Source organism: Neocloeon triangulifer, unplaced genomic scaffold (genome assembly GCF_031216515.1).
Source record: "Neocloeon triangulifer isolate White Clay Creek 2 clone unplaced genomic scaffold, ASM3121651v1 ptg000009l, whole genome shotgun sequence".
Lineage (NCBI taxonomy): Eukaryota > Metazoa > Arthropoda > Insecta > Ephemeroptera > Baetidae > Neocloeon > Neocloeon triangulifer.
Window position 1 is genome coordinate 5985361 of NW_026775551.1, and position 22727 is coordinate 6008087.

At 36.6% G+C, this 22727-nt stretch overlaps 2 protein-coding genes across 3 annotated transcripts; one reads left to right on the forward strand and one right to left on the reverse strand.

Moving 5' to 3' along the window:
• Positions 1 to 607: 607 nt before the first annotated feature.
• On the forward strand, positions 608 to 14475 carry LOC132195199 (CD109 antigen-like). Of its 2 annotated transcripts, none has more exons than XM_059617029.1 (25): positions 608 to 780; positions 4821 to 4900; positions 6893 to 7085; positions 7145 to 7369; positions 7430 to 7680; positions 7741 to 7899; positions 7957 to 8128; positions 8179 to 8364; positions 8430 to 8531; positions 9049 to 9309; positions 9374 to 9517; positions 9573 to 9780; positions 10391 to 10580; positions 10707 to 10824; positions 10897 to 11086; positions 11176 to 11478; positions 11542 to 11660; positions 11722 to 11861; positions 11920 to 12139; positions 12310 to 12696; positions 12761 to 12922; positions 12975 to 13150; positions 13207 to 13375; positions 13439 to 13541; positions 13963 to 14475. In XM_059617029.1, exons 2-25 carry the CDS (start codon positions 4827 to 4829, stop codon positions 14163 to 14165), a joined length of 4455 nt encoding a protein of 1484 aa, XP_059473012.1. In that variant the 5' UTR covers positions 608 to 780; positions 4821 to 4826; the 3' UTR covers positions 14166 to 14475. The 2 variants fall into 2 exon arrangements, with proteins under 2 accessions (XP_059473012.1, XP_059473013.1); XM_059617030.1 differs by lacking the exon at positions 10391 to 10580 and adding an exon at positions 9948 to 10116 and having other exon boundaries at positions 609 to 780.
• On the reverse strand, positions 14474 to 17728 carry LOC132195201 (aromatic-L-amino-acid decarboxylase-like). The gene is made up of 11 exons (XM_059617031.1): positions 17567 to 17728; positions 17048 to 17168; positions 16522 to 16635; positions 16186 to 16305; positions 15920 to 16058; positions 15651 to 15799; positions 15476 to 15587; positions 15229 to 15346; positions 15082 to 15175; positions 14820 to 15020; positions 14474 to 14768 (listed from the first exon to the last, which is right to left on the reverse strand). The coding sequence occupies exons 1-11, from the start codon at positions 17644 to 17646 to the stop codon at positions 14541 to 14543; spliced, it is 1476 nt and encodes a 491-aa protein (XP_059473014.1). The 5' UTR covers positions 17647 to 17728; the 3' UTR covers positions 14474 to 14540.
• Between the last annotated feature and the right edge of the window lie 4999 nt (positions 17729 to 22727).

Below are 22727 nucleotides of genomic sequence, written 5' to 3' on the forward strand. Positions count from 1 at the left end.
TAGAAACACAAATCTCTTTTTTTTAAGCGCATTTTATATGAAAATGTTTATGTATTATTAACCTTTCATTTTATTACTTTACTTGATAATTTAAATTAATATTGCTTAGTGATTTTATTTAAAATATACTAATAAGATAATTATTTAAAAGTTAGTGAAATTTTATAATTATAAATAAACCCCGATAATTAATTTTTAGTTTGTATCATATTATCTAAATTAAATTTAATTTTAAGAAATCCGTATCCAGTTTTGATATTATCCGATTTTACCTCTCAATCATTTGATCAAATTTGTGGTTTACTGTCTATACTTTGAGCTTTGAGTATATTTTAATAAAAAAATAATCAAATACAATTTGCTTAACTACAAAGAGAGAAATTTAAATACAAAAAATTGTAATGAAATATGATCAGAATTTAAAAAGAAATGACTCGAACCGACTGGAATTAATTAGAAGCGATCGAGCTCCGGCGTTGCCCTGCCAGATGGCGGCCGCATATCCTTTTCGCGCAGCCGGTGCCTCTGCTCTCCACTAAAGAGTTTGTTCACCAGCCGGCAACGAAATCCCACCTGACCCTGCGTTCCCCCTTCCCTGACGTCTGCTCTCAGGTATGACTCGCCTACTCGCGCCGGCCAGCGGCTGCAGCGTCAGTGTTGTCGACGCACAGCGGAATAGCAATGAAGCAGTGCTGTTTGTAGGGCTGCTCACCGGAGAGGAAAATTACATTCCTAGCTGTGCTGTGGTTCAACCCTTGGTAAAGGAAGAAACACCAACAGGTGAGTCGCACCTCGTTTAGGAAATATTCCGGAGGGCCGAGAACTGTGTGGCAATATTTTTAAATATTCCGAAACCGTCGAGACAATTCTCGATTGAGTAACGTCCCTTTGGTGCTGATGTCTCCTTTTATGGTCGCCTCTCTCAGGAGTCGCACAATCACACAATACACACGCAGCGTTCAGCAAACATTCATTATTCATAGTCAGACCGGCGTCATAGTCATCGGGTGATTGCACTAAATTGTTTTGAATTGGTCTCGACCATCGCACACTTACATGGAGGACAAAAGTATATTTATTTTCTCATTTCTAACAATTCTAACGTTAATTTGATGATGATATTGGGTTACAAAGCAAAAAAACGTTCTTTTCATCAAATGCCTTTCTGAGGTACAAATTACGGTAGTTTTAATCTAGCTCTTTTGTTTTGTAATTTGACCAGTGCTGCAGCCGCAGCAAAAGACCGTTGTTCTTTTCTTAGTTAATCGAGTTAAACGGTGCCATAGAAATAGCTAAACCACAAATTCTCTGTATAATTGAGTTTGTTAAAAAAAAAAGATAAAATTAACAATATTAAATTAAGAAATTTATCCTTTAAAATTTAAAAACTGAGATTAATCATTTTGCAAAATAAAATAAAAACAGTGCAATTTTTCGTGAAATTTCAATTTTAATTATTAATTGATATTAATTATGCAATGGAAGGCATTATTTAAAATAAAAAAATTCTCAAATTTCTTTTTAAATATTTATCAGAATAGTCACTTGAATAGTAAAAAAAATATGACTTATCACATTTGACTCCATAACTAATAAGCATGAAATTTATAAGATAATATTAAACATTAGCGTGGAGAGAATCATACCCCAAAAATTTAACGCGCTCCTTCTGATGACCCTGACACACCTCTTTCGAGATAAAACGTTGTGGTCGTCGACCTTTGCCGCCGCCGAGATTTATTTCTACCTCACCTTTAATCCCACTTCAACTTCATAGTCCTTTGGGTATTTAAATTTAGCTGTTAAAACCACGGCTAATAAAAAACGAAGGAGTGCAGGCCACTTCCTGCCCTGCGTCTATAAAGGGTTAATTCGATTTTCGTGTTTTTTCTTCCTTGGTGCACTCAGTGGTGCAGCAGACCGTAGCTTAAAACAAGACTGAAAAGTTTTATTTGGCGTAGGTAGCGTTACGTTCTGCCTCAAATTTTTAAGTAAATAATTGTTGTAGCAGAAGAATTCAGTTGAAAGAAAATATCAAATGAAAAAATAAATACAAGATCTATTCAAATAAGCAACTTTTTACAGTTTTCTTTTCTTCTTCTTGAAATTACCTCTTGCTTAATAAATGCAATAAATGCTTTTATTTCAATAATCAATTAATATCCAACTGTTCATATTAGAAATCAGAACGTAACTAAAAATTAAAACAAATCTTACTTTGAATCAATTTTCCTAATTAAAGATGTACAGCACCAATTGATGCATAATTAATCTGCCCAAAAATATAATGTTTTTTTATATTCTTCAAGATGTTTTCTCCTTAGAGAGAATTTTACCTTCTTTTATTGTTAAGTACAAATAATCACAACGAAAGTCTCAAAGATTCATTATCAGAATAACCTTTCTCATTATATTCTAATGAGACACCTCAACAATGAAGAGCTTTGTGCGTGGTAAAATATTCCTCTCTTTGATGGCCCCCCTGGTACAATTCATATCATATTAGAATGCACAGAATATCAGAGCAGCCGGGCGTGATTATCTGCTTTCTAAGTACGATATCTTCTCTAGCGTGAATTCTTAATTATATGTATATGGCAGTGGCGCCTTTGCGAAAAAAATTTCATGCCACCCGCGGTGTTTTCCACAAACTTTTTTCATTCGCGCCATATCGGTGATCGTTTTGATTTGCTTCGATTGGCATTTCTCATGCGCTTGGGAAATAGAAAATAATTTCTCAAGAGCCTCAAACTATTGAAAAGAGAAAAATATTACCTGAAGTAACGAATTAGCTGTTTTTAGTTATTTAATTTAAAATTAAATAAACACTGAAATTGCTTTACAAAGTTAAATTTAAATCGTCAATTATTTTTAACATCATATTGAACACAAAGCATGCTTTGTGCCCTAATTGCGCACGTAACAAGCGCAAAGTTTACTTGGTGGGGCACGTTCAGGATGTCCGTGTTTTCACTCTTTGAATATTATTATTGTAAACTCTGTCGAGTATTTCCGTGTAAGCTCACCGTGTGCACGTACAATGACAAAATTCTGTCGCAGGCAGTGACTCCAGCACAATTTCACTAAATTTCCGCCCCGTTTTTCCCATGCAACTCTCTATTTTGCAATCAACAGAACCAATTTTAAATAAACGCTGCATCCTGATCAGCTGATCAATTTAAAACTTTTGATTTAACGTAAAAATTAAGAGCTAATTTTTTTTACATTTTTCCACTCCATTTCATTAACGTTTAACACAAGCCACGTGATTTTTTTTGTATAATTACAGTTGTCGGCCGGAGCATAACACCCAATTTGCACATTTTCAAGGTGTTGATTTTGACAGCCGTTGATTTTGTTGTTCTCCTCTTTGTGCTCATCTCATTAAGTATCCACTACTTACAAACTGAACCGAATGTGAACCAGACTTGAAACAATTTAACAGTGCATTTCAGCCTGACGTTCGCACACATTTCATTCACTGGAAAGCTCCAAACGGCAGGCAAAGTACAAAGGAGAGAAATGCTGAGATTTTATCTCCGACTTTGTTGCGAAAATTTCAACGTCTCAAATTATCCAAATCTTGAAGAAAAATGTGTCAAAGAATGAAAGTGAACTAATTTAACTAATTGCTTAGACTTAAATTTGTATATAAATGAAATTTCTTAAATATTTAATTAAAAATTTGTTTCAAGAATTTCGGAATCTTTTTTCTAGAAAAAATTTAATCTAAATTTCAACATATTAATACAAAATTATGAAATTTGGCAAATAATAGTAATATTTTATCTATTATTTAATATTTTTTTAAAAAGTCAATAATTTTCTTGGTGCTAATTTGAAGGAAAAGCTCAGAGTAAACTAAAAAGGCGTCGTTTGAATTTAATGAAATTTGAACAGCTGCTATAAATTGACAGCGTCGTTAGGATGGCCCAAAAGTAGAATGTGCAGTGTATATGCACGCGGCGGAATTAATAGAGGAGAAAGTTCTCTATGAGGTTAAACGCGTGACACGCACACGAAAATATCTCTTCGGTGCGGCTTCTACCAGCTTCTACGACATCCTCAACGCAGAGGCACACCTGAATGCATTCGGGGCCACTAATGTGCTAGAACTTGAAATGATGCAATTCTCTGCATCAAAGGTCTGTCCTGCCAGACATTAAATAAAGTTTCTGGCCTTGCGTGCCGTGGGAATTCGTGGCTTGTGAGAATTCGCCTTTTGTCTGTTTATCGCACCTTTTCATTATGTAGAATAATTTGGTGATTGTATAAATAACTCATTATACAGTGAACAAGGTGTGCTTGAAGTAATTTACCGGCAGAAACAAATTTAGTTTCACGCAGAAGTTGCGTTGCAAACTGAATGGAAATATTAATAAAGCTTTGATAATATTATGCTATGGAAAAATAATTAAAGCAAGTAACAAAAGAATAAAAAATAATATCAATCACTGTTGGTCGAGCAATGTAAGAACAATTTTTTTTAAATTTTTCGCAATCAAGACATGATTTACGCTGAGATATGAATTAACACAGTGAATTTCCTTGTTAAATTGTTTGAGAATTTTTAGTGTTTTGCATTTCTTATTAATTCTGCAGTAAAGCTACGGTTTAAGATTTAAATAGGAGCAGAAATTACAGTAAACTTCTCATAAAATTAATCAAGGAAACGCCACAATTTAAATTAAATAGCCCTGGTCATGTTCTTTTTTTATCAGCTGAAGTGTGAGAATATTTTTTTCAGTTTTTTCAATTAATTTGTTTAAATTTAATTTCTAATATTTTAATTTCATGCATTGTTTATTACTTTGTTCTAGATCAAAATGCGGCAACAAGCGAGAGCAGCAATTTTTGTTAGTGTCGCAGTGACTGTTTTTTCATCTGCCTTGGCACAAGGGTAAGTTTTTTTTATCAATTCTCAAAGGTTATACTAAATTTCTAACCTTTTTGTTATTTAAAAAGGACAAGAAAGGTTTCGTAAATCCTCAAAAATGATTTTTTTTTAACCGCGCAAATTTCGCGTTCTGTTGATTCTGTATGTCTGGAAATTAAACGCGCATAAAACAAGATAAACAAATGTGATATAACTGCTTCCGGTGGAATCGTATCTATTAGCAAAAATCTCTTTTCATGCAAATAATGCACAAAGCGGAAACTCCCAAAGGTGTCATTACCCTGAATGGATCAGTGACGATTTAGTCAACACCTGTTCAAAGAATAGGAAGATGCTGACCGTTCGGCAAAAAAATCCGATGGAAAACTTAAACATCTCTTTCCGCAACCTGACGGAGCAAAAGAAGTTAGTCTTGTGTAATTGTACCGTAACGATATTTTTTCACTTGCGCGACTTTTATTTATTTCAAGTTGAAGAACAGCGGGGAACCAGTTTTCAGTCGCAGACAATACTCTCATTTTACTTATTTGAGCGTCATAAAATGCAAGGGATTCAAAAATTTATCTTAAATCTTATTGCAAGAAGAACAAGTAAGTCAGGTGGGTGCCGCGGCGGCTGATCGTTAATATTTCACTCGTGTGTGTGGGTTCGCTGCTTTTGAGATGAACGTGTTAAGCCGCCTTGATCTTGAGTGCCAATTTTTGCCTGGTAACGCTGCTACAAAAACTATTGCGTCGCAAAAGAAAACGGATAATTGTTACACAAATTTGAAAAAAAAAATAGTTTAAGATAATTTTATAACATTATTACCAGTAAAAAGTATGGATCTTTTAAAACCTTGAATTAATTCTTCTAAAAATGAATTTTTTTTTCTTTCAAACTCTTAGATTTCCGCGTCATGACGTTTATGCATATCAATTAAAAGCGAAATGTAGTTTGCTCATTCCAATCGTAGTGTTGCTCATTTGCTTGCCAAGGGTATGAGCAGGAGCCGACCTTGTTGCGCCCTACGCACCCAAGAGAGGCGCTCCGAGATGAGCGCCCACTTTACGCCTCTGAATCAGTTTTTGTACCTTCGCGAACAGTGACGTCAGAATTTCAGCCGCGATGACAAATTTGAATAAAGCTGTGCTCTCTCCGACGGTTGGAAAGCACGCGGAAAAGTTGAGTCATTGATTCAAGAAGCTGAAAGAGCAGAGCTGGCATAAGTAGCGTGTTCTCAATTTGAGTGAAAAATTAAATAATACATTTGGCACGTGCATGGACATGTAATATATATTATTAGAAAAAGTTAAAAGGGTAGAATAATTTTTAATATAAATTAAATTATGAAAATATATTTAAAAAAAAAATCAATTTCTTGAAAGTAAATTTTCCAGATTTTCCAATGAAAATTATTTACAAATAAGAAAATTTGTGATAATTGTAATACTTCTCCAGCAATAAGTTTTCAATTGAAGGAATTATTATTTAATGTGCTTGCAGGAATATTTAATGCGTAGTCAAAACTCGTAATTAATATTCAACAGAGCAAACGCTCTAACTATCGCTTGTAAAAAACATGAAGCGTCGTTAGTATGCTGAACGCATTTTTTTCACTTTTATCTCCGTTCCCTTCATTAAAACACGCACTGCGTGTAGTCGCCAACCGGCGACTGATAGTAATTTTTTTATACCATCACCGTGCATGTTTAAAATTGTCAAGTCCAGCAGTGAAAAATTTTGAATTTTGCAATTCTCATGACAGCACAGAGAAGATGAATGTAACCATTGTTGCGGCGAACAATGAGGATAATTAAAAACGCACCACCTCCCTGCAAATGCGATGAAATTTTCTCACGGGAGATGAAGCAGCCTTGGCCAGAGCCACGGTCATTTTTCTGTGTATTTTTTTCTTGCAAAAATTAAATAAATATTTCCTAATTTAAATTCCCTTTTCATATATTTTTTTCAAAAAGAAAGATTTATCTATGAAATAAATTAAATGGTTCGCAGATTCTACACAGTTATCGCACCAAAGGTTCTCAGGCCAAACAGTGAATATCACGTTTCCGTGTCCACTCACGGCGTAGATCGCACAACTCAAGTGTGGGTGGAAGTTGGAGGTCGACAAGACAGCGGAGGGAAGTTTTCGGCGTCGCAGAGCATTTCCGTTGAGCCCAGAACTACCAGAATTCTCAGAATAGACGTAATTTTTCCTAATTAATAAATAATCGAACACTTTGTTTAATTTTATTTTATGCCAAGGTTGGAGATGTTGGTCCTGGAAATTACAACGTCACTGTGCGGGGAAGTGGCGGTCTCGACTTCCAAAACAGCACCGAACTGGATTATGTGCACAAAAGCTACACCGTGCTAATCCAGACAGACAAGGCGATTTACAAACCAGGGGACACGATCCAGTTCCGGTGCCTGGCACTCAACAAACACCTCAAGCCCACCGTCACCGCCGCCCTGGACGTTTTCCTCACTGTGAGTCACTTTAATTTAAATTAAAACTCCAAACTTTAATTTCGTGTTTTTTTTCATCAGGATGGCAAAGGTAACCGCGTAAAGCAGTGGTCTCGCGTTTTGCCAACAAGGGGCGTCTTTTCTGCCGAGCTTCCGCTTTCCAAAAATCCAGTTTTGGGAGATTGGAATATTACGGTCAGCGTTTTGGACCAATCGTTCCACAAAAGCATCCAGGTTGCAGAATACGTCCTGCCTAAGTTCGAGGTCTCCATTTCGACGCCTTCTTACACAACCTTCAAAGATTCGCGCATTTCTGCCACAATCACTGCCAAGTACGTGAAATTAACTATTAAACATAAAATTTTAAATTAAAAATTTTTTAATTAAAATAGATACACCTATGGCACACCTGTCAAAGGTGAAGCCACGGTCACCATGTACCCGACGATTTTCTCAGGAATCATCCAACCGATTTTCCAAAACCCGGTACGGAAAGTTGTTGCCATTGACGGAAAGGCCAATGTTGAGTTTGACATTGTGAAAGAATTGGGGTAGAAAATATTAAAACAATTTTTATCCTTGAAAATTAATTAAAATTTATCTTTCAGTCTAAAGGATGACTTTGAAAGGCCTGTACAAATTGAAGTGACGGTGCAGGAAGCACTGACTGGTCGCCGACAAAACTCCTCGACCTCAATCCCACTGCACAAAAACAAGTACAAAATGGAGCTGGTCAAAACCTCTGAATATTATAAGCCTGGGCTTAAATTTACTGCTTTTGTAAGAATAAATAAATTAATTAATCCTCTAAACTTAATTTTTTTTAACAGATTAAATTGTCTACCCACGATGGGGCACCAATTACCGACTCAAAAAATCCAGTCAAGGTGCGTTGGGGATATGGATATGACCACGATACATACACCTCAGAAAATCACTACCTGACCAGTGATGGCCTAGTGGAGCTTACGTTCTACCCTCCTCTGGTGTCAAACGTCTCTACTCTGGGACTGGAGGTGATATTTGTTAAAATTATAATGAACAATTTTGATTTACATGTAAATTTGTTATTTGTAAAAAGGCTCAATATTTGGACCTCAGTGAGTGGTTCTCCTCCATAACTGCCGCTGTCTCTCCAAGCAACACCTTCCTGCAAGCTTCTGTCAGATCTGAAAATTCAGAGGTGAGTGGGAAAAAAGTAGTTCTTTAGTTCGCCCTGATCGAAAATCATACCAGTGCGTCTGTGTAGTTCGCGATCTATGCAACGGGTGGAGCTCGCATGCTGTGCGGCACTGCCTATATCTTTCAGAGCCAGGGGTTTAAGTAGGGCGCATCACATTGAACAAAACGTTTTTTACTCACCAAGAGTAAATAAGCCCATTTGTTTAAAGTTATATTAAACTTCATTTTATGTCATGGAATTTTATTAAATGTTACTCTACATGGTAGTTAATATATTAAAAATTTATTGAAATATTAAAATTAAAACTTGCAAAATGTTGGATCAAATTATATTAATAAAACTTGAAAATCCCTAATTAGTAATAATCAAAACTGAGTGAAATTAATAATATTCATTCTAGAACTACAAATTTGTGCTAATAAATTATAAGCTTAACTTTAAAACGCAGTTACAAAATGTTAATTATTTTTTATCTTATATCACTTCACAGATAAAGTTTTAATATAACATTCCACAGGTTGGCAATGACGTTGAAGTGTACATTAATTGCACAGAGGCAATTACTTCATTCAATTATGAAGTTTTGGGCCGAGGAGATGTGCTAACAGCAGGTACGGTGCAAGTGCCTGCCGGTCAGCACGACCAGCGATTCAGATTTGTGGCCACACAGGCCATGACGCCGAGAGCACATCTCGTCGTTTACTACGTGAGACCTGAAAACGGCGAAATCATTGCTGACGCCGTTGATTTTTCTGTCTCCGGGATGTTGCAAAATTTCGTGAGTGATTTAAATTCGCCATTTTTAAATTTGTAATGGGAAATAATTAATTTTAACAAATCAGATCGACTTGGAAGTAAACCCAATGGACACTCAGCCCGGAGGAAATGTCGACGTGACAATCAGAACAAAACCCAATTCCTACGTTGGTCTTCTTGGTGTTGATCAAAGCGTTCTTTTACTGAGAAAGGGAAATGACCTGACAATGGTATGAATTTATTTTAAATAAAAAACGTTTGGGAAAACATTTTAATTAAATTTAGCACGACGTGGAAAATGAACTTCTGTCCTACGACTCTGCTCCAAGAGAGCCCTCGAACCCTCTTTGGTCACCTTTCGTGAGAGATGTTAAGCGCAGGAGGAAAAGGTCTCTTTACTGGTGGCCTGGATCTGCGGACGCCGGCGAAGTTTTCGAAAAATCGGGAGCTGTGATTTTGACCAATGGTTACGTCCACGAGCATTTGCCCTTAGGTAAGAAATAACAAAAATTAATAAAAATCCAGCTTCACTAAAATTCATTAAAAAAATGCTTTGGTGTTGGTTTTGTGTGCGCTAATTTAATCTCAGTGACCGAGTTAATTGAAATTAATTAGGCACGATAACATACCGACTTGAGACTTTGATGGTTTTTTGTTTAGTTTATTATCGTAACCTGGACCAAGATATAATGTTCGACGAAGAGGACCACGAAAACAAGGAGGACTTGCAAGGTGTGGGAAACGACGTCGTCGACGGCGCAAAACAGAAGCCTCCGAGGGTCAGGAAACATTTCCCAGAAACTTGGCTGTGGGAGTTGGTAGATGCAGGGTAATTACCGACGCAGACTGGCTCAAAATTAAACCACTGTAATATCTGACTCGCTCTTTACCATCTCATGTTTGCGTTTTAACCTAATTCACTAGCATTATTTTTGTTTTTGTACATGTACAAAACGGCAGAATGTCCTGCAAATTCCCACTCATATTCGAATAACTTTCAACCTGGCTTACAAAATGTAGTAGAAATAGATTAATTCAAAAATAACTCAAACATTTGGCCAAATATATAAATAAAGCAGCCGTTTTTGGTACTCTTCAAATAGGAATTCCGCCTGGAGGCGTCGTGACGAGGCTGCCCAGTGGCAAAAATTACCCAGGAACCTTTCCAACGAGACCGCCCTTGGCAGGGCCTTACGCCTTTTCTCGCATTCCTAAGCCAGTGTTCACCAATCCGCGAATTCACCTTCCTCACGAGCCGCAACCCGTCTGGCTCTTTGAGGACATGTTCACAGGGTATTTTATTTGAAATGCTTAAATTCACGTTTGAGGCGCGTCAAATATTTCAAGTGGTTTAATTTTTATTGCCCTGGTTTTTTTCTTCTTTAATTTAGGCAAAACTTGATTGTAAAATTTTTATAGCCCTGACGGTCGCACGTCTTTGAAGAGAAAGGCGCCCGACACAATCACTTCGTGGGTGCTCTCCGCCTTTTCAGTGGATTCGCTTTACGGACTGGGACTTACCCACTCGCCGAGCAAGGTTAGAAATTATTGATAAATTCCCGCAACGAGATAATTATGTAAATTTGATTTTTTTTTCATATGTATGCAGATACGAATTTTCCGCCCGTTCTTTGTTTCTCTTGATCTTCCCTACAATGTGAAGCGCGGAGAAGTTTTTGCCATTCCTGTGGTCGTCTTCAATTACATGGAACGCGACGTGTCTGTGGAGGTCAGCCTGGAGAACTCTGATGGCCAGTTTGAGGTGCCTGACATGTCCAATGACATCGACGCACCAAAAAGTAAATAAATCAAACTTATAAATTTTGCCATACAAATTTTAGTTTCATCTTGGAAATACTAAAATAAAATTTCAAACTTTATTTTTTAGCTTTTGACGCATCTCAACTTACAAGGAAAATCGTGGTCAAGGCAAACAGTGCCGCAAACACCGCTTTCATGGTGACCACAAAAAAACTGGGTCTTGTCGACGTCACGGTTAAGGCCGAAAGTGCGCTGGCCGGTGACGCTGTGAAGAGACAACTTTTGGTTAAGGCGGAGGGTGAGACCCAGTATGTCAACGACGCCGTTTTTGTTGACCTCAGAGACAAAGACAACTTTGAGACAAATCTGACTCTGAGGTTCCCCAAAAATTTCGTCGAAGGTTCCGAGCGAGTCGAAGTCTCCACTGTTGGTAGGTTGAATTTAATAAAATTAAAGGTTCAAAATTTTAAATCGTTTATTCAAAAAATTTTAGGAGATTTACTGGGACCGAGTATCCCTAATCTTGCAAATTTGATAAGAATTCCATTTGGCTGTGGAGAGCAAAATATGTTGAATTTCGTTCCAAATATTGTTGTGCTTGACTACTTGAAGGTATTTTTTTTTTTTTAAGTTTTTGGACATATTTCCAGAGCAAATTTTATTATTTTTTTAGAATACAAATCAACTCACAACAGCCGTCGAAAACAAGGCGCGGAAATTCCTTGAAATGGGCTACCAACAAGAGTTAACTTACAGACATGATGACGGTTCGTTCAGTGCTTTTGGAAACGTCGACCCCAGCGGTAGCACATGGTAATAATTAACTTTTTGATCAACTTAAAACATATATTGTATTTAATTAATTGCCTAGGTTGACCGCTTTTGTTGCAAAATCGTTCCGCGCCGCCTCTCCGTACATTACGATTGACCCTGGCATGGTCCAACAAGCGCTCCAGTGGCTTCAGGGCGTCCAAGCCACCAACGGCAGTTTCCCTGAAGTGGGCAAAGTGCACCACCATGATATGCAGGGTGGCTCGGCCAGTGGCCTCGCCCTCACTGCTTACACCCTGATCACCTTCCTTCAGGACAAAGTATGACTTTTATAATAATTTTCTATTTTTAAAAGTGTTTGAATTCCAGTCAAAATTCAATCAGTAGGAAAAAAATCTTTTTAATTATATATTTTTTAGAATTGAACTTTAAATTAATTTTTTCGTCGTTTTTCCTGAACTTTAATATATTTTCAATTTGAATTTTTAAGGAGTCTGCTGGACTGTACAGAAATGTAATCAACAAGGCCACCGACTACATTGGACGCAACTTGGATGGCAGACTGGACGACCCGTACGCAATTGCACTTTCAGCCTACGCCCTTCAGCTGGCAGGTCATCCCTTGAAAGAAACTGCGTTCAATCTTTTGGAAAGCAAGGCGCAAAATAAGGACGAGACAAAGTGGTGGAGCAAGCCCGTCCCTGAAAACGACAAGAAAAATCCCTGGAGGCAGTACAGGACGGACCCTATTGCGGTGGAAATGACCTCGTACGCCCTGATGACCTATCTGGAAAGAGGCCTTGTCAAGGACAGTCTGCCCATCTTGAAATGGCTGATTTCGCAGAGAAATAGCCAAGGCGGTTTTGAATCGACTCAGGTATTTTATTTTTCAATTTAAATAATAATTATAGGGGATTAATTGTTAAACTTGTAAATTTTAGGATACCGTTGTTGCTTTGGCTGCGCTTGCTCAATTGGCGGAACAGATTTCCGTGAGCTCGTCAGGTCAGCGAGTGGAAGTGACTTTCGAATACGAAGGCAAAAATAGCCCCAAGTCGCTTGTTGTGAACTCTAACAGCGCCATGATTCTTCAAAAGGAAGAGGTATTTTTGCAGCCAAAAAAATATAAATTTTCTTTATATTTTAATTTTTTAGCTACCACAAACTGTTCGGGACCTGAAAATCAGAGCACAAGGCAAGGGTTTTGCTATTGTGCAAGTGTCATACAGTTACAATGTTGAAGTGACCGCGCCTTGGCCACTTTTCCATTTGGACCCACAACTTACCAGGGACTCGACTCCGGAGCATCTGCAGTTGTCTGTTTGCTCAGGGTAAAATTTATATAATTTTCATAATTATTGCAAATTTGTAAAATATAAAATTTCAGATTTACTGGGCTTGGAAATATTAGCAGTAACATGGCTGTTATGGAAGTTTCGTTGCCTTCAGGATACACCGCTGACCCCGATTCGTTGCCCAGTCTTCGGTCGGCGCCGTTTGTTCAGCGAGTGGAAACGCAAGATGGAGATACAAAAGTTGTCTTGTACTTTGACAAGGTATGCTTTTTAATAATTTTCATTCTTTCCAATTTATATTTTGAATTTAATTTGTTTTTCAAGATGGGAAGAGAGGAATTGTGCCCTACTGTGAAAGCCTTCCGGACGCACAGAGTGGCCAGACAAAGAGCAGTGCCAGTTACCATTTACGACTATTACGACTCTTGTAAGTAAATTTTAGCTAAATTGTTTATTTTTCATTTAATTATACATTAAATTATTTAATATAGATGCCCAAGGGCTTAGCCAAAGGCATTTTTTAAATTTTATAAGAAAATATAAGTGATTCTTTAGCTTAAATTTTTTTAATTTTTTCGATGCGAGTTTTTATTTTGCCACTTATAACAAGACGTTCCCCCATGAAGAAAAGCACGAATAACGAGCCATCCAACCAAAAATTGAAAATAAATTTTATTTAAGTCCATAAGTAAACTCCGGGGGCAGGTGATGCGCTGAGTGTGAATAATATTTTAATTATATATATTTTTTTATGCTATCTTTACAACTCTTATTTAATAACTTTATAATGAACCAATTAATGCAATTTGCAAAACTATACATTTAATTTTTTTTTTATAATATTTTAGCGCGAAGAGCTCGTCAGTTTTACATGCCGCGAGTGCAAACAATGTGTGACATATGCGAGGGTGACGTGGGCTGTGAGGCCTGTGGACGCGGCTCAGCAGGCAGTCGTCGCAACGGGGCCGATTTTTCAGCGGCCTCCGCTGCAGAGGTTTCCGTGGCCACTCTGACTATGGTTGCCACCGCCTTGTGGTTGGCGAGTTTTTAGAACAAATGAGGAGAGTGCCAAAGATTGTGATTGAGAGACCGACATGAAATTTGTTTGTGTGCATCGAATGAGATTTAAATGTGAAAATTATGTTCAATAGAATTTTTGGGCTGCGTCATTTAAGTATTTTTTGTGGCATCTCTCTTTTAATTAAAACTAATTGAAATATTAATTTCTTACTCCTCCTGCTATACGGGAATTGTGTAAAAATAATTTTTAATATCTTTAAAACTCAGCGAAAAAATGTTCCATAAAAACTTTTGTATAAAATAAACTCATAAAAAATTTCAAATAAATATTATAAAATGTTAACTTCAAAAAGGCGCATTTTTATTTTGATATTCTTGACATAGTGAATATTAATCAAAAGAAAGCCTATTTTTGGCCTCTCGTTATTTCCTGCTTTTTACTCGGCAGAGCAAATACTTTTTCTGTCTGACGCAAAATTTCCTGCCAAGCAAACTGAATGTCAGAAGATTCTGTGAATCTACTGCAAATCGCAAATCTTATCATCTCTTTTCCGTCAAGCTGCGCTCCAACCACGTAAATTTTCTTGCCGCTTTGCAAATTAGCCATCAGCTTTTTGGTGTTTTCGTTCGGACCCTAAAATTATTTAATTATTAAATCAAAATTATTTATAACTTCTCAATCCACCTTCAATCGGAAAGTAACGAGTCCCATGTGAGCAGGGGTGAAAATCTCAAATCGATCATCACTTTTTAAAAGCTGCTCAAAGTCGATCGCCAACTGGCATTGCTGTCGGATGAATTCTTGCAATTTTCTCACTCCATAAATGCGCAAGACAAACCACAACTTCAAAGCGCGGAATCTCCTTCCAAGAGGAATTTGCCAGTTCTGCATAATTTCCTCTTATAAAAACAAACTCATTTTAAAAGAAAAGAAAAAAAACACGCACCCTGTAATCGGGCATTCCTGAATCTTGTTTGGTGTGCGCCAAATAGGCCCTGTCAACGCTCATGGCCGAGACCAACTCGCGCGAGTCCTTGACCCTGAAAATAATTTACAGCTAATTTAATCAAGCTAGAGTGTTTTTTTTTCAAACCATAATGCTGAACAATCAAAGTTAACGAGCATCCACTTGTGTGGGTTGAAGTTGAACGAGTCTGTGTTTTCGATTCCTTTGCAAATGTATCTGTACTCTGGGCAAATCAAAGCGGCACCTGAGCAAACAAGAGAGTCAGTTTTAGGCGCGGACACCGCGCGCTTCACATAAGGAATGCTGTTTGCGTATTCACTTGTACAACGAGTTAGTTTAAAATCAACACTTTCAGCGGGTAAATATTATTGACCTGAGTAAGCTGCGTCTACGTGATGCCAGACACCAAACTCTTTGCAGACAGTGGAAATTTCCTCTAGAGGATCGTTGGCGCAGGTCGGCGTAGTGCCCAAAGTTGAAATGACCTTTCAATTGTTTTTTTTTTTTTATCAAAAGCGAGGTAATTTAATTTTTTTAAATTTAATTACGATGCAGGGGATGAGACCGTTTTTCACGTCAGTTTCAATGGCCTCTCTGAGAGCTTGACCTTTCATTTGGAACTTTTCGTCGCACGGAACCAGACGCATCGGGACAGCGCCCAAAATTCCAGCCTTTTCCACCGAACTGTTAGATTGGTCTATAAAAATAACAACAACAATTTTATAGCAATGGAAATTTTTTTGAAGGTGATGAATTTTGTTTTCATGTGTACGAGTCACGTAAAAATAAAAATGAATTAATTTTAATATGAATTTACTCGATGTGTACGCGATTAGCTTGGCCTTGGTCATTCTCAACGCTTCCTCGGAGAGATTTGGGTTTTTCTCTTGCAGGCGCTGCACATATCTCTCGCGCGCCACCAACAAACACAACAAAGTTGCTTCACTTGCCGAACCCTGGAGGCAAATTAAAGCACAAATATAGAAAAGGACAAAATTTTTGTACAAATTTATAATGTACTACTTGGAATAAGCCACGAAATTGTTTTTTATTAATTTTTGTTAAATCATTTTATTAATTAACCTGGATAACACCACCGCCGTGGCCAGGAGAGCACGAAAGAAACTCTGGAGGCAGTCCGACCATCTTGCCCAACCAGTCAAGGGTGATGACCTCAAGTTCGGTGCTCGCCGGCGAGGACATCTAGATAAGGATTGATAACCAAATTTTAAATTCATTGATATATCATCGTGCATGATGCAAAAAAATCAACCATCAAAGGGCAAAAAGGCTGATTTTTATTTGTTTATTCTGCAATAATTCTCTTATCTCCAGCATCAAGTGGATTCAAATCTTATGAAGATTTGCTTTACATTAAAAAAAAAATAGAAATCAATTATAATTTTAATTACTAATTACCCAGGTGAAGCCGATCGTACCTAGACCAGCACTCAGGAGCTCGCCAACGATACCAGGGTAGCTGTTGGCGGTTGGGTAAAAAGCGTGGAAGTGTGGCGAATGCCAATGTGTTAGCTGAAATTCAGTCAATTCTGTGAGTTTATTTTTATTTATTGAAAAACAACTATTTAAACAAAAATTGCTCATATTTAAAAGACACCACAATTTATTTATTATTACTTTTTTAATAAGAAAATTGTTTAAAAATCATTGATGTTACAAAAAACAAATACAAATTTTTAACTTTTATATCTGATATTTTCCTTGCGAGTGATAAGAACTGAATGTCAAGGTGTTTTAATAAAAAAAGCATCATATATCAGATGAAGCTTTGATTAATTAGCTGATAAAAAAGTTATATGTTTTTCAAGCTCCGCTATCTTTGCATGAGATGAGTTGCGAGAATATGTTTGCGGTGCACCGCATTTAGGCTTGTAAGATGGATAGGTGTTAACCAATCCATTAGCAGAAGCGATTGTTTACTCACCCCAGGCATGATTGCTCTGTCCATATCCTTTAGCACATCTTGCCAGCGCTCGGGCTCCTCGGGCGCCTCTTCAGGGAGCAATTTGCGCATATAACCCGGCTCCACATTTGGCAAAACTTGGCTAAATTACAGTGATTTAAAAAACTTTATTCCCAAAATTTAAAAAGATATTTATCTGGTCAAAGTTTATCTTACAAGATTAATATTTTCCATGTAAACATAAAATTTGAGAAATATAAAAAAGCGTGAAAATTATTTTATTACTTCAAAATGAAAATAAAATTAAATTACAAAATATATAAAAAATAACTTTTTAAAATTATTACAAAGTATTGTACGGATTAACTCTTCTTCATAAAATTTAATTCTGATTTTTTTTTTCAAAAGTACATATTAGAAATAATTTTAATAATGTTTTTTTTTTTTAATAAATTCCTAAAATAATTTAAAAACTCATAATCCACTTATTATTATTTTCCAAACCATTTGAAACGTTTAAAGCTTTTTTTCTCCACTCACCGATCTCTGATATTCTCCAGATAGTCCGCTAGATAATCAACGGCCGCTTTGCCGAATTCACGAAAACTCTCCACGTCCATTATTCCATAAGCTTTTGTTGACGAATTAATAAGAGAATCGATGACCGGTGTGCCACCCAGGCCAACTAACTGGTTGAGAAAGTGGTGTCGTCGCGTCAGACAAATCCATCAGTCCCCACCGCCGTCCCTCCCACAAAACATCAGTGTTTGCCCGACGCCGTTATCAATATTTTTAGCATTCGTATTCACCGCAATTTTCGTTATCTCTCTCGCAAAAATGTCATTTCTGATCAAAATTTTCTACTGAATGACGAAAGATCGCATTACATTGGATGCAGAGGTTGCACCCTGTGAAGTGCTCTTTATATTTATTTTGCAAAATATGAAATTCGAACCAGCGAGGGCGGAAAATGAAATTCTGCCGATGTCGTTCATACGCAGCGTTTACATTTTATAGCATTATTTTGGTTTTTAATTCTGGTGTACAGAGAGAGGAAGCCATCGAGGGCGGTTTCCATGGCGACGGCGCTGCTCCCCCCTCACCCCGAATTAATCTGAGGACCTGGGGCGCCATCAACATCTTTTCCCTGCAATATATTCGCGTGTGCCGTCTCCTTTTGCTTCATCTCTGCTCAACCCAATGAGAGAGAAGAAAAACTGATGAAGGCAAGGAAATAGCGACGAGAGAGAGAGAGCCTTGCATCCGAACGGAGCCTCTCTCTTGACTCGCAGGCAAATGTTTGCCCGTTTATTATTTCCTCCGGCTGTCTTCGTGGCAGTCCGCTTCTTCTTCTTCTTCTTCTTTCGAGAGGCTCGATGTGCTTCAAACTTTCTTAAATTAGATTACAGTGGTTCGAGCTTGCTGCAAAAGTTTTTCTTCTCCGAGAGGAAAAACGGGGGATTTGCATGCTATGGATCTTTCGAAAAGTTGGTTGTATCAGCGGAGAAAAGTTTTGAATTTCAATGCTTCTGGAAAGTAGCACAACAATTTCAGTTATTCTTTCCTTTAATTAAAAAAGTTTATTTTCAACATTACGTAAACACATCTGTGAAGCAGCGGTAAAAAATAAATATAAGTTAAGGTCAATATTTAAACAACTATGCAACTTGCACGACTCTCTTGGTTAGCTGGTTGCATAAAGAGCCATTGCTTGGCCACAACGTTGTATTGAATTATTAAGAATAAAGATAATTATGTGGATTAATTTTGTCTCAACTGAAACAAATAAAAGTTAAAATTTATATCTTTAAAATTCATTTAAGATGAATATGTAAACAAGATCAATAAACTTCAATTAAGATATTTAAATTTGCATACAATAATAAACAAAATAATAATGAAATTATAAAAAGATCCGCTCTTAAGCTAGTGAAAAAGTAACAGACAAATATAATTCAAAGGCAATGCGCCCTTCGAAAAATTGCTATTCACTTCTGGCTAGGAAAGTTTTATACAGTTTTTTTTTAAATCATTTTATTTTTCACAGTTAAAATGTTGATAGGTGCAGCATTATATTAACTTCAAATTTTGTAGACTAATGCAAGTATTCATCATACGCCTCCAAAACACAATTTATCTTTAAATAAGCGAAAATCTGATTTAAATTAACCGCAATGATTAATTAATTAGCAAACTGAATTTCTTGCAAAATCGAGCATTAATAAAAGACATCAGTTGAAATTTATTTAGGAGGAAAATCAAGTTCTTTGATAGTGAAATTTTCTCAACTTATCAAATTTCTCAAAGGCTCTTCTCTCCCTGCCGCCAAAATAAACATATAATATTTCCCAGGCATATCGCGCCTTCTCATTAAATATAACGCTCATTGAATGAATCATTAATTAATTACGCGTCTCTCAAATGTGAAACTCGGAGGAGCTGAAATTTAATTTCTCGCGCAACCAACGCGAAAAACGGGGGCGTAAAAATTTATCGTCGAGGGGGTGCGGGCGGGAGGTGCTAATTGAGTTATGCGCTGAGTTATATGGATAAGGCTCTCGCGGCGCGCGCGGCCGAGCCGAGTTGATTCAACACATTTACAAACTCGCGCAGCAAGAGTCAATTATTCCCCAGGAGGCGCGTTTATTGAATTATTTCCAGCGGTCGCTTTTTGTATAGCAGAGCTAGAGGGCTGCATATAATTTTATTTTGAGCACAATCTGGTCAGATGAAAAACAAATACTAGAATAAATAATAAAAACTGCACTTTATTGGCGCATTAAAAAAGCGAATGATTCCTCAATACATTCGTAAACTTTATTTAAAAAAAAATGTAAACTAAATTTACACAATTCTATCTCCTTAATTCAAATTAAATCCGTAACTTCTGTGTCTGTTACTTTAATTCTCTTTATTTATAAAATTTAAATTTATAATTTTGGAACTCCAGCATTTTGTACATTTAAAATGATTTAAAAGAGAAACACAATTAAAAAAACTGCAGAAATAAATAGCTCCAAGCGAAATCAAATTATATGTCATCGTCATTATTCTAAAATAAAAATAATAGCTACAAATAATTGGAATGATTTTGAGAAAAAAAATCTCATTTTTTTAATTTTTAATTATAAAAACATCCCTTATTTTTATTAAAAGTTTGATGATCTCGAAAGATTTAGCAGCAGGTCAGCTGTATTTTTTCTTTTAAAATTTCCCGCAGCCCACGTCCACGAAAAAAGATCTTTCGCTTCCTTGAAGCTCTGCGAGGGTGAAAAATCGGGCGGGGGTTGAAGCGCCGGCCGGCGCCTGCGCCCCTGTCCCTGCCTCCGCATCCCCTGGAGACTGGGAGGAGCGGGAGGCCGGGGGGGTTACGCGCGGCATGATGGATTAACTTCGGGGACGACAGCACCACCAACCACCCCGTGGATGAGCGCGGGGTGGTTCGGCGGACGGAATTGACACAACACACCCTCGCCAATGTGTTTGCTTCCTTTTTGCCTGCGCTTTTACTATGCACATAATAATACATCATCGGCGCACTAAACACACACAAAAAAGTGAACGATGGTTTTTTTATGCGCGTAGAGAAAAAAAGAGAAAAATAATATTATAATTTAATAAATTACAGTGTATCTTAGAAACACACCCTAAAAAAGTTTAGTCCAAACGATTAAAAAAGGCAAAAAAATTTATACTTGCAATTTTCACAAGTTATAAAAATTGAATGAAATTATTTAAGATTTAATAAGTTTTTATTGTCAAAACAAAAATTTATATGCAAATAAGTCACAAAATGCACATTTTTATAGTTTTCTTTTTTTTTTGTAAATAATGTTTAATATTGAATAAAATTTTAAAATTTGTACAATGACATTGAAACGGTGAGCAGCATCAATTTGCGTAAATTATTAGAGTTCACATTAATTGCGATTAGGTTGACATGGCGCTATATTTTTCTAGAACGGGGAACACACAAAAGCGTGAATTATTCGCGAGCGCGTTTCAGCAAAGAGGGAATAATAAATTCCGCTGCAGCTTTTATGGCTCTCTCTGTTTTATTCTCTTTTTGCCATGCCAGGCCAGCTCTCCGCCCTGTGTGTATGGTATACACAGCAACAAAGATAATATTTCATTTTTATCTGCGCGCACCACCGCCAACAGGCCGCCCGCTTCCCTTTCAGACCTAAATTTTAATAAAATTTACCGCACGCCCACCGCGCGCTCGCGGAAAAAGAAACGTGTACGCGAGTCAAATATTTACCAAACTTCTGCACAAGTTTTTTTTTATGCCTCAAAGTTTTTGGAATAAGAGAGAAAATATAATAATAATAATAATAATGCGGGGGCGAGAAACGCGCGCGAGACATTAATAATTCTGGCGATAATTCAGATTCATTGCAATGCATAAAGGGGTGGGTCTGGCGATATGTATTATGTGTGCGCCGCTGTGATGGGGATGAAAACCTAACAGCAGGTTTCAGAATTAGTGCCGCACATGTCGTCCTCTGCATTGTAGTCGGAGCCATTAATCACAGCCAGTGCCATTTGAATGGAAAGAGAGTTTGTGCGGAAAGCGCACTGAGCCGCCGTGTTTGTATTGAGGAATGAGGCAGGACTATTTTTATATTCAAAAGCAGGCGATTTTCAATGCGTTTCCAAATAGCGAAAAGGAAAAAAATTGGAAGCCTTTTCTAGCACTCAGTTGATCAACAAGTCAAACATTTACATTAATGATGCAGATTTTAACTTGCAAATTATTCATAAATCCTTTGGTTGCCTCTAAAACTTGAAATAAAGGTTGCATAAAAAGCAAATTATGATCTGGTATTTAGAAAATTTTTTATACGAGTAATTTTTTTTTTTAATTTTCAAAACTAATATTATCAAATTTCGTGCTCCACGTTTGAACACATTTATTTAGCGATCATTTTTGAATCAAGAATAAATACAATCACGTTAAATTAGAAGCAGATTGTAAAAATTAAAGATCCATTTAGCAGATAGATTCATATAATAATTTTTCTCATAATGTAAATTCAATTTCTTTATTTTTATTTAATTCAGTAACATTTTGATGCAGCAGATCTATTAAGTACTATATAATGATTTGAAAACATGTCATTAAAATATAATGTTGTGCATTTATTTTATTTTATTAAATTAATCTTTTATCCAAAGCTATATTTACTTAATTTTATTTTATAAATAAAATTTATAAATAAATTTAATTTTTAATTATTAAAATAAATAAAGCAAGTAAAGTGAATAGATAAATCAAGGCATTGAATGCTTATTTAATAAAATATTACTCCTGAACTGCTCCTGAAGTACATTTATAGAAGTGAAACTGTGTAAATAGAATAATTAATCATAGTGTTTGAGTTTATATTTAATATAGTTGCAAATTGTGTTCAATATAATCATATCAGTTACATCAAATTTGTAAAAAAATCTTTCCCAGATTTTTATATATACTATGAAATATTCCCCTCTCATTAATTAATTTTCTGCATATCAATAATCCCAGCTGAGCTGTCTACAGGATGTATTATCGTAGTTCACCGCACAAGAGTAGGTCAGGGGTCAGGCGTGGAAAATGAAATTCATCAATGGGCCGCCGGCAAAATAAATATAAATTCACCATGTCTTGCGGGCGGATGTTGAAATAATAATCAAGAGTGCCCGGAGCGCGTGTAGACAA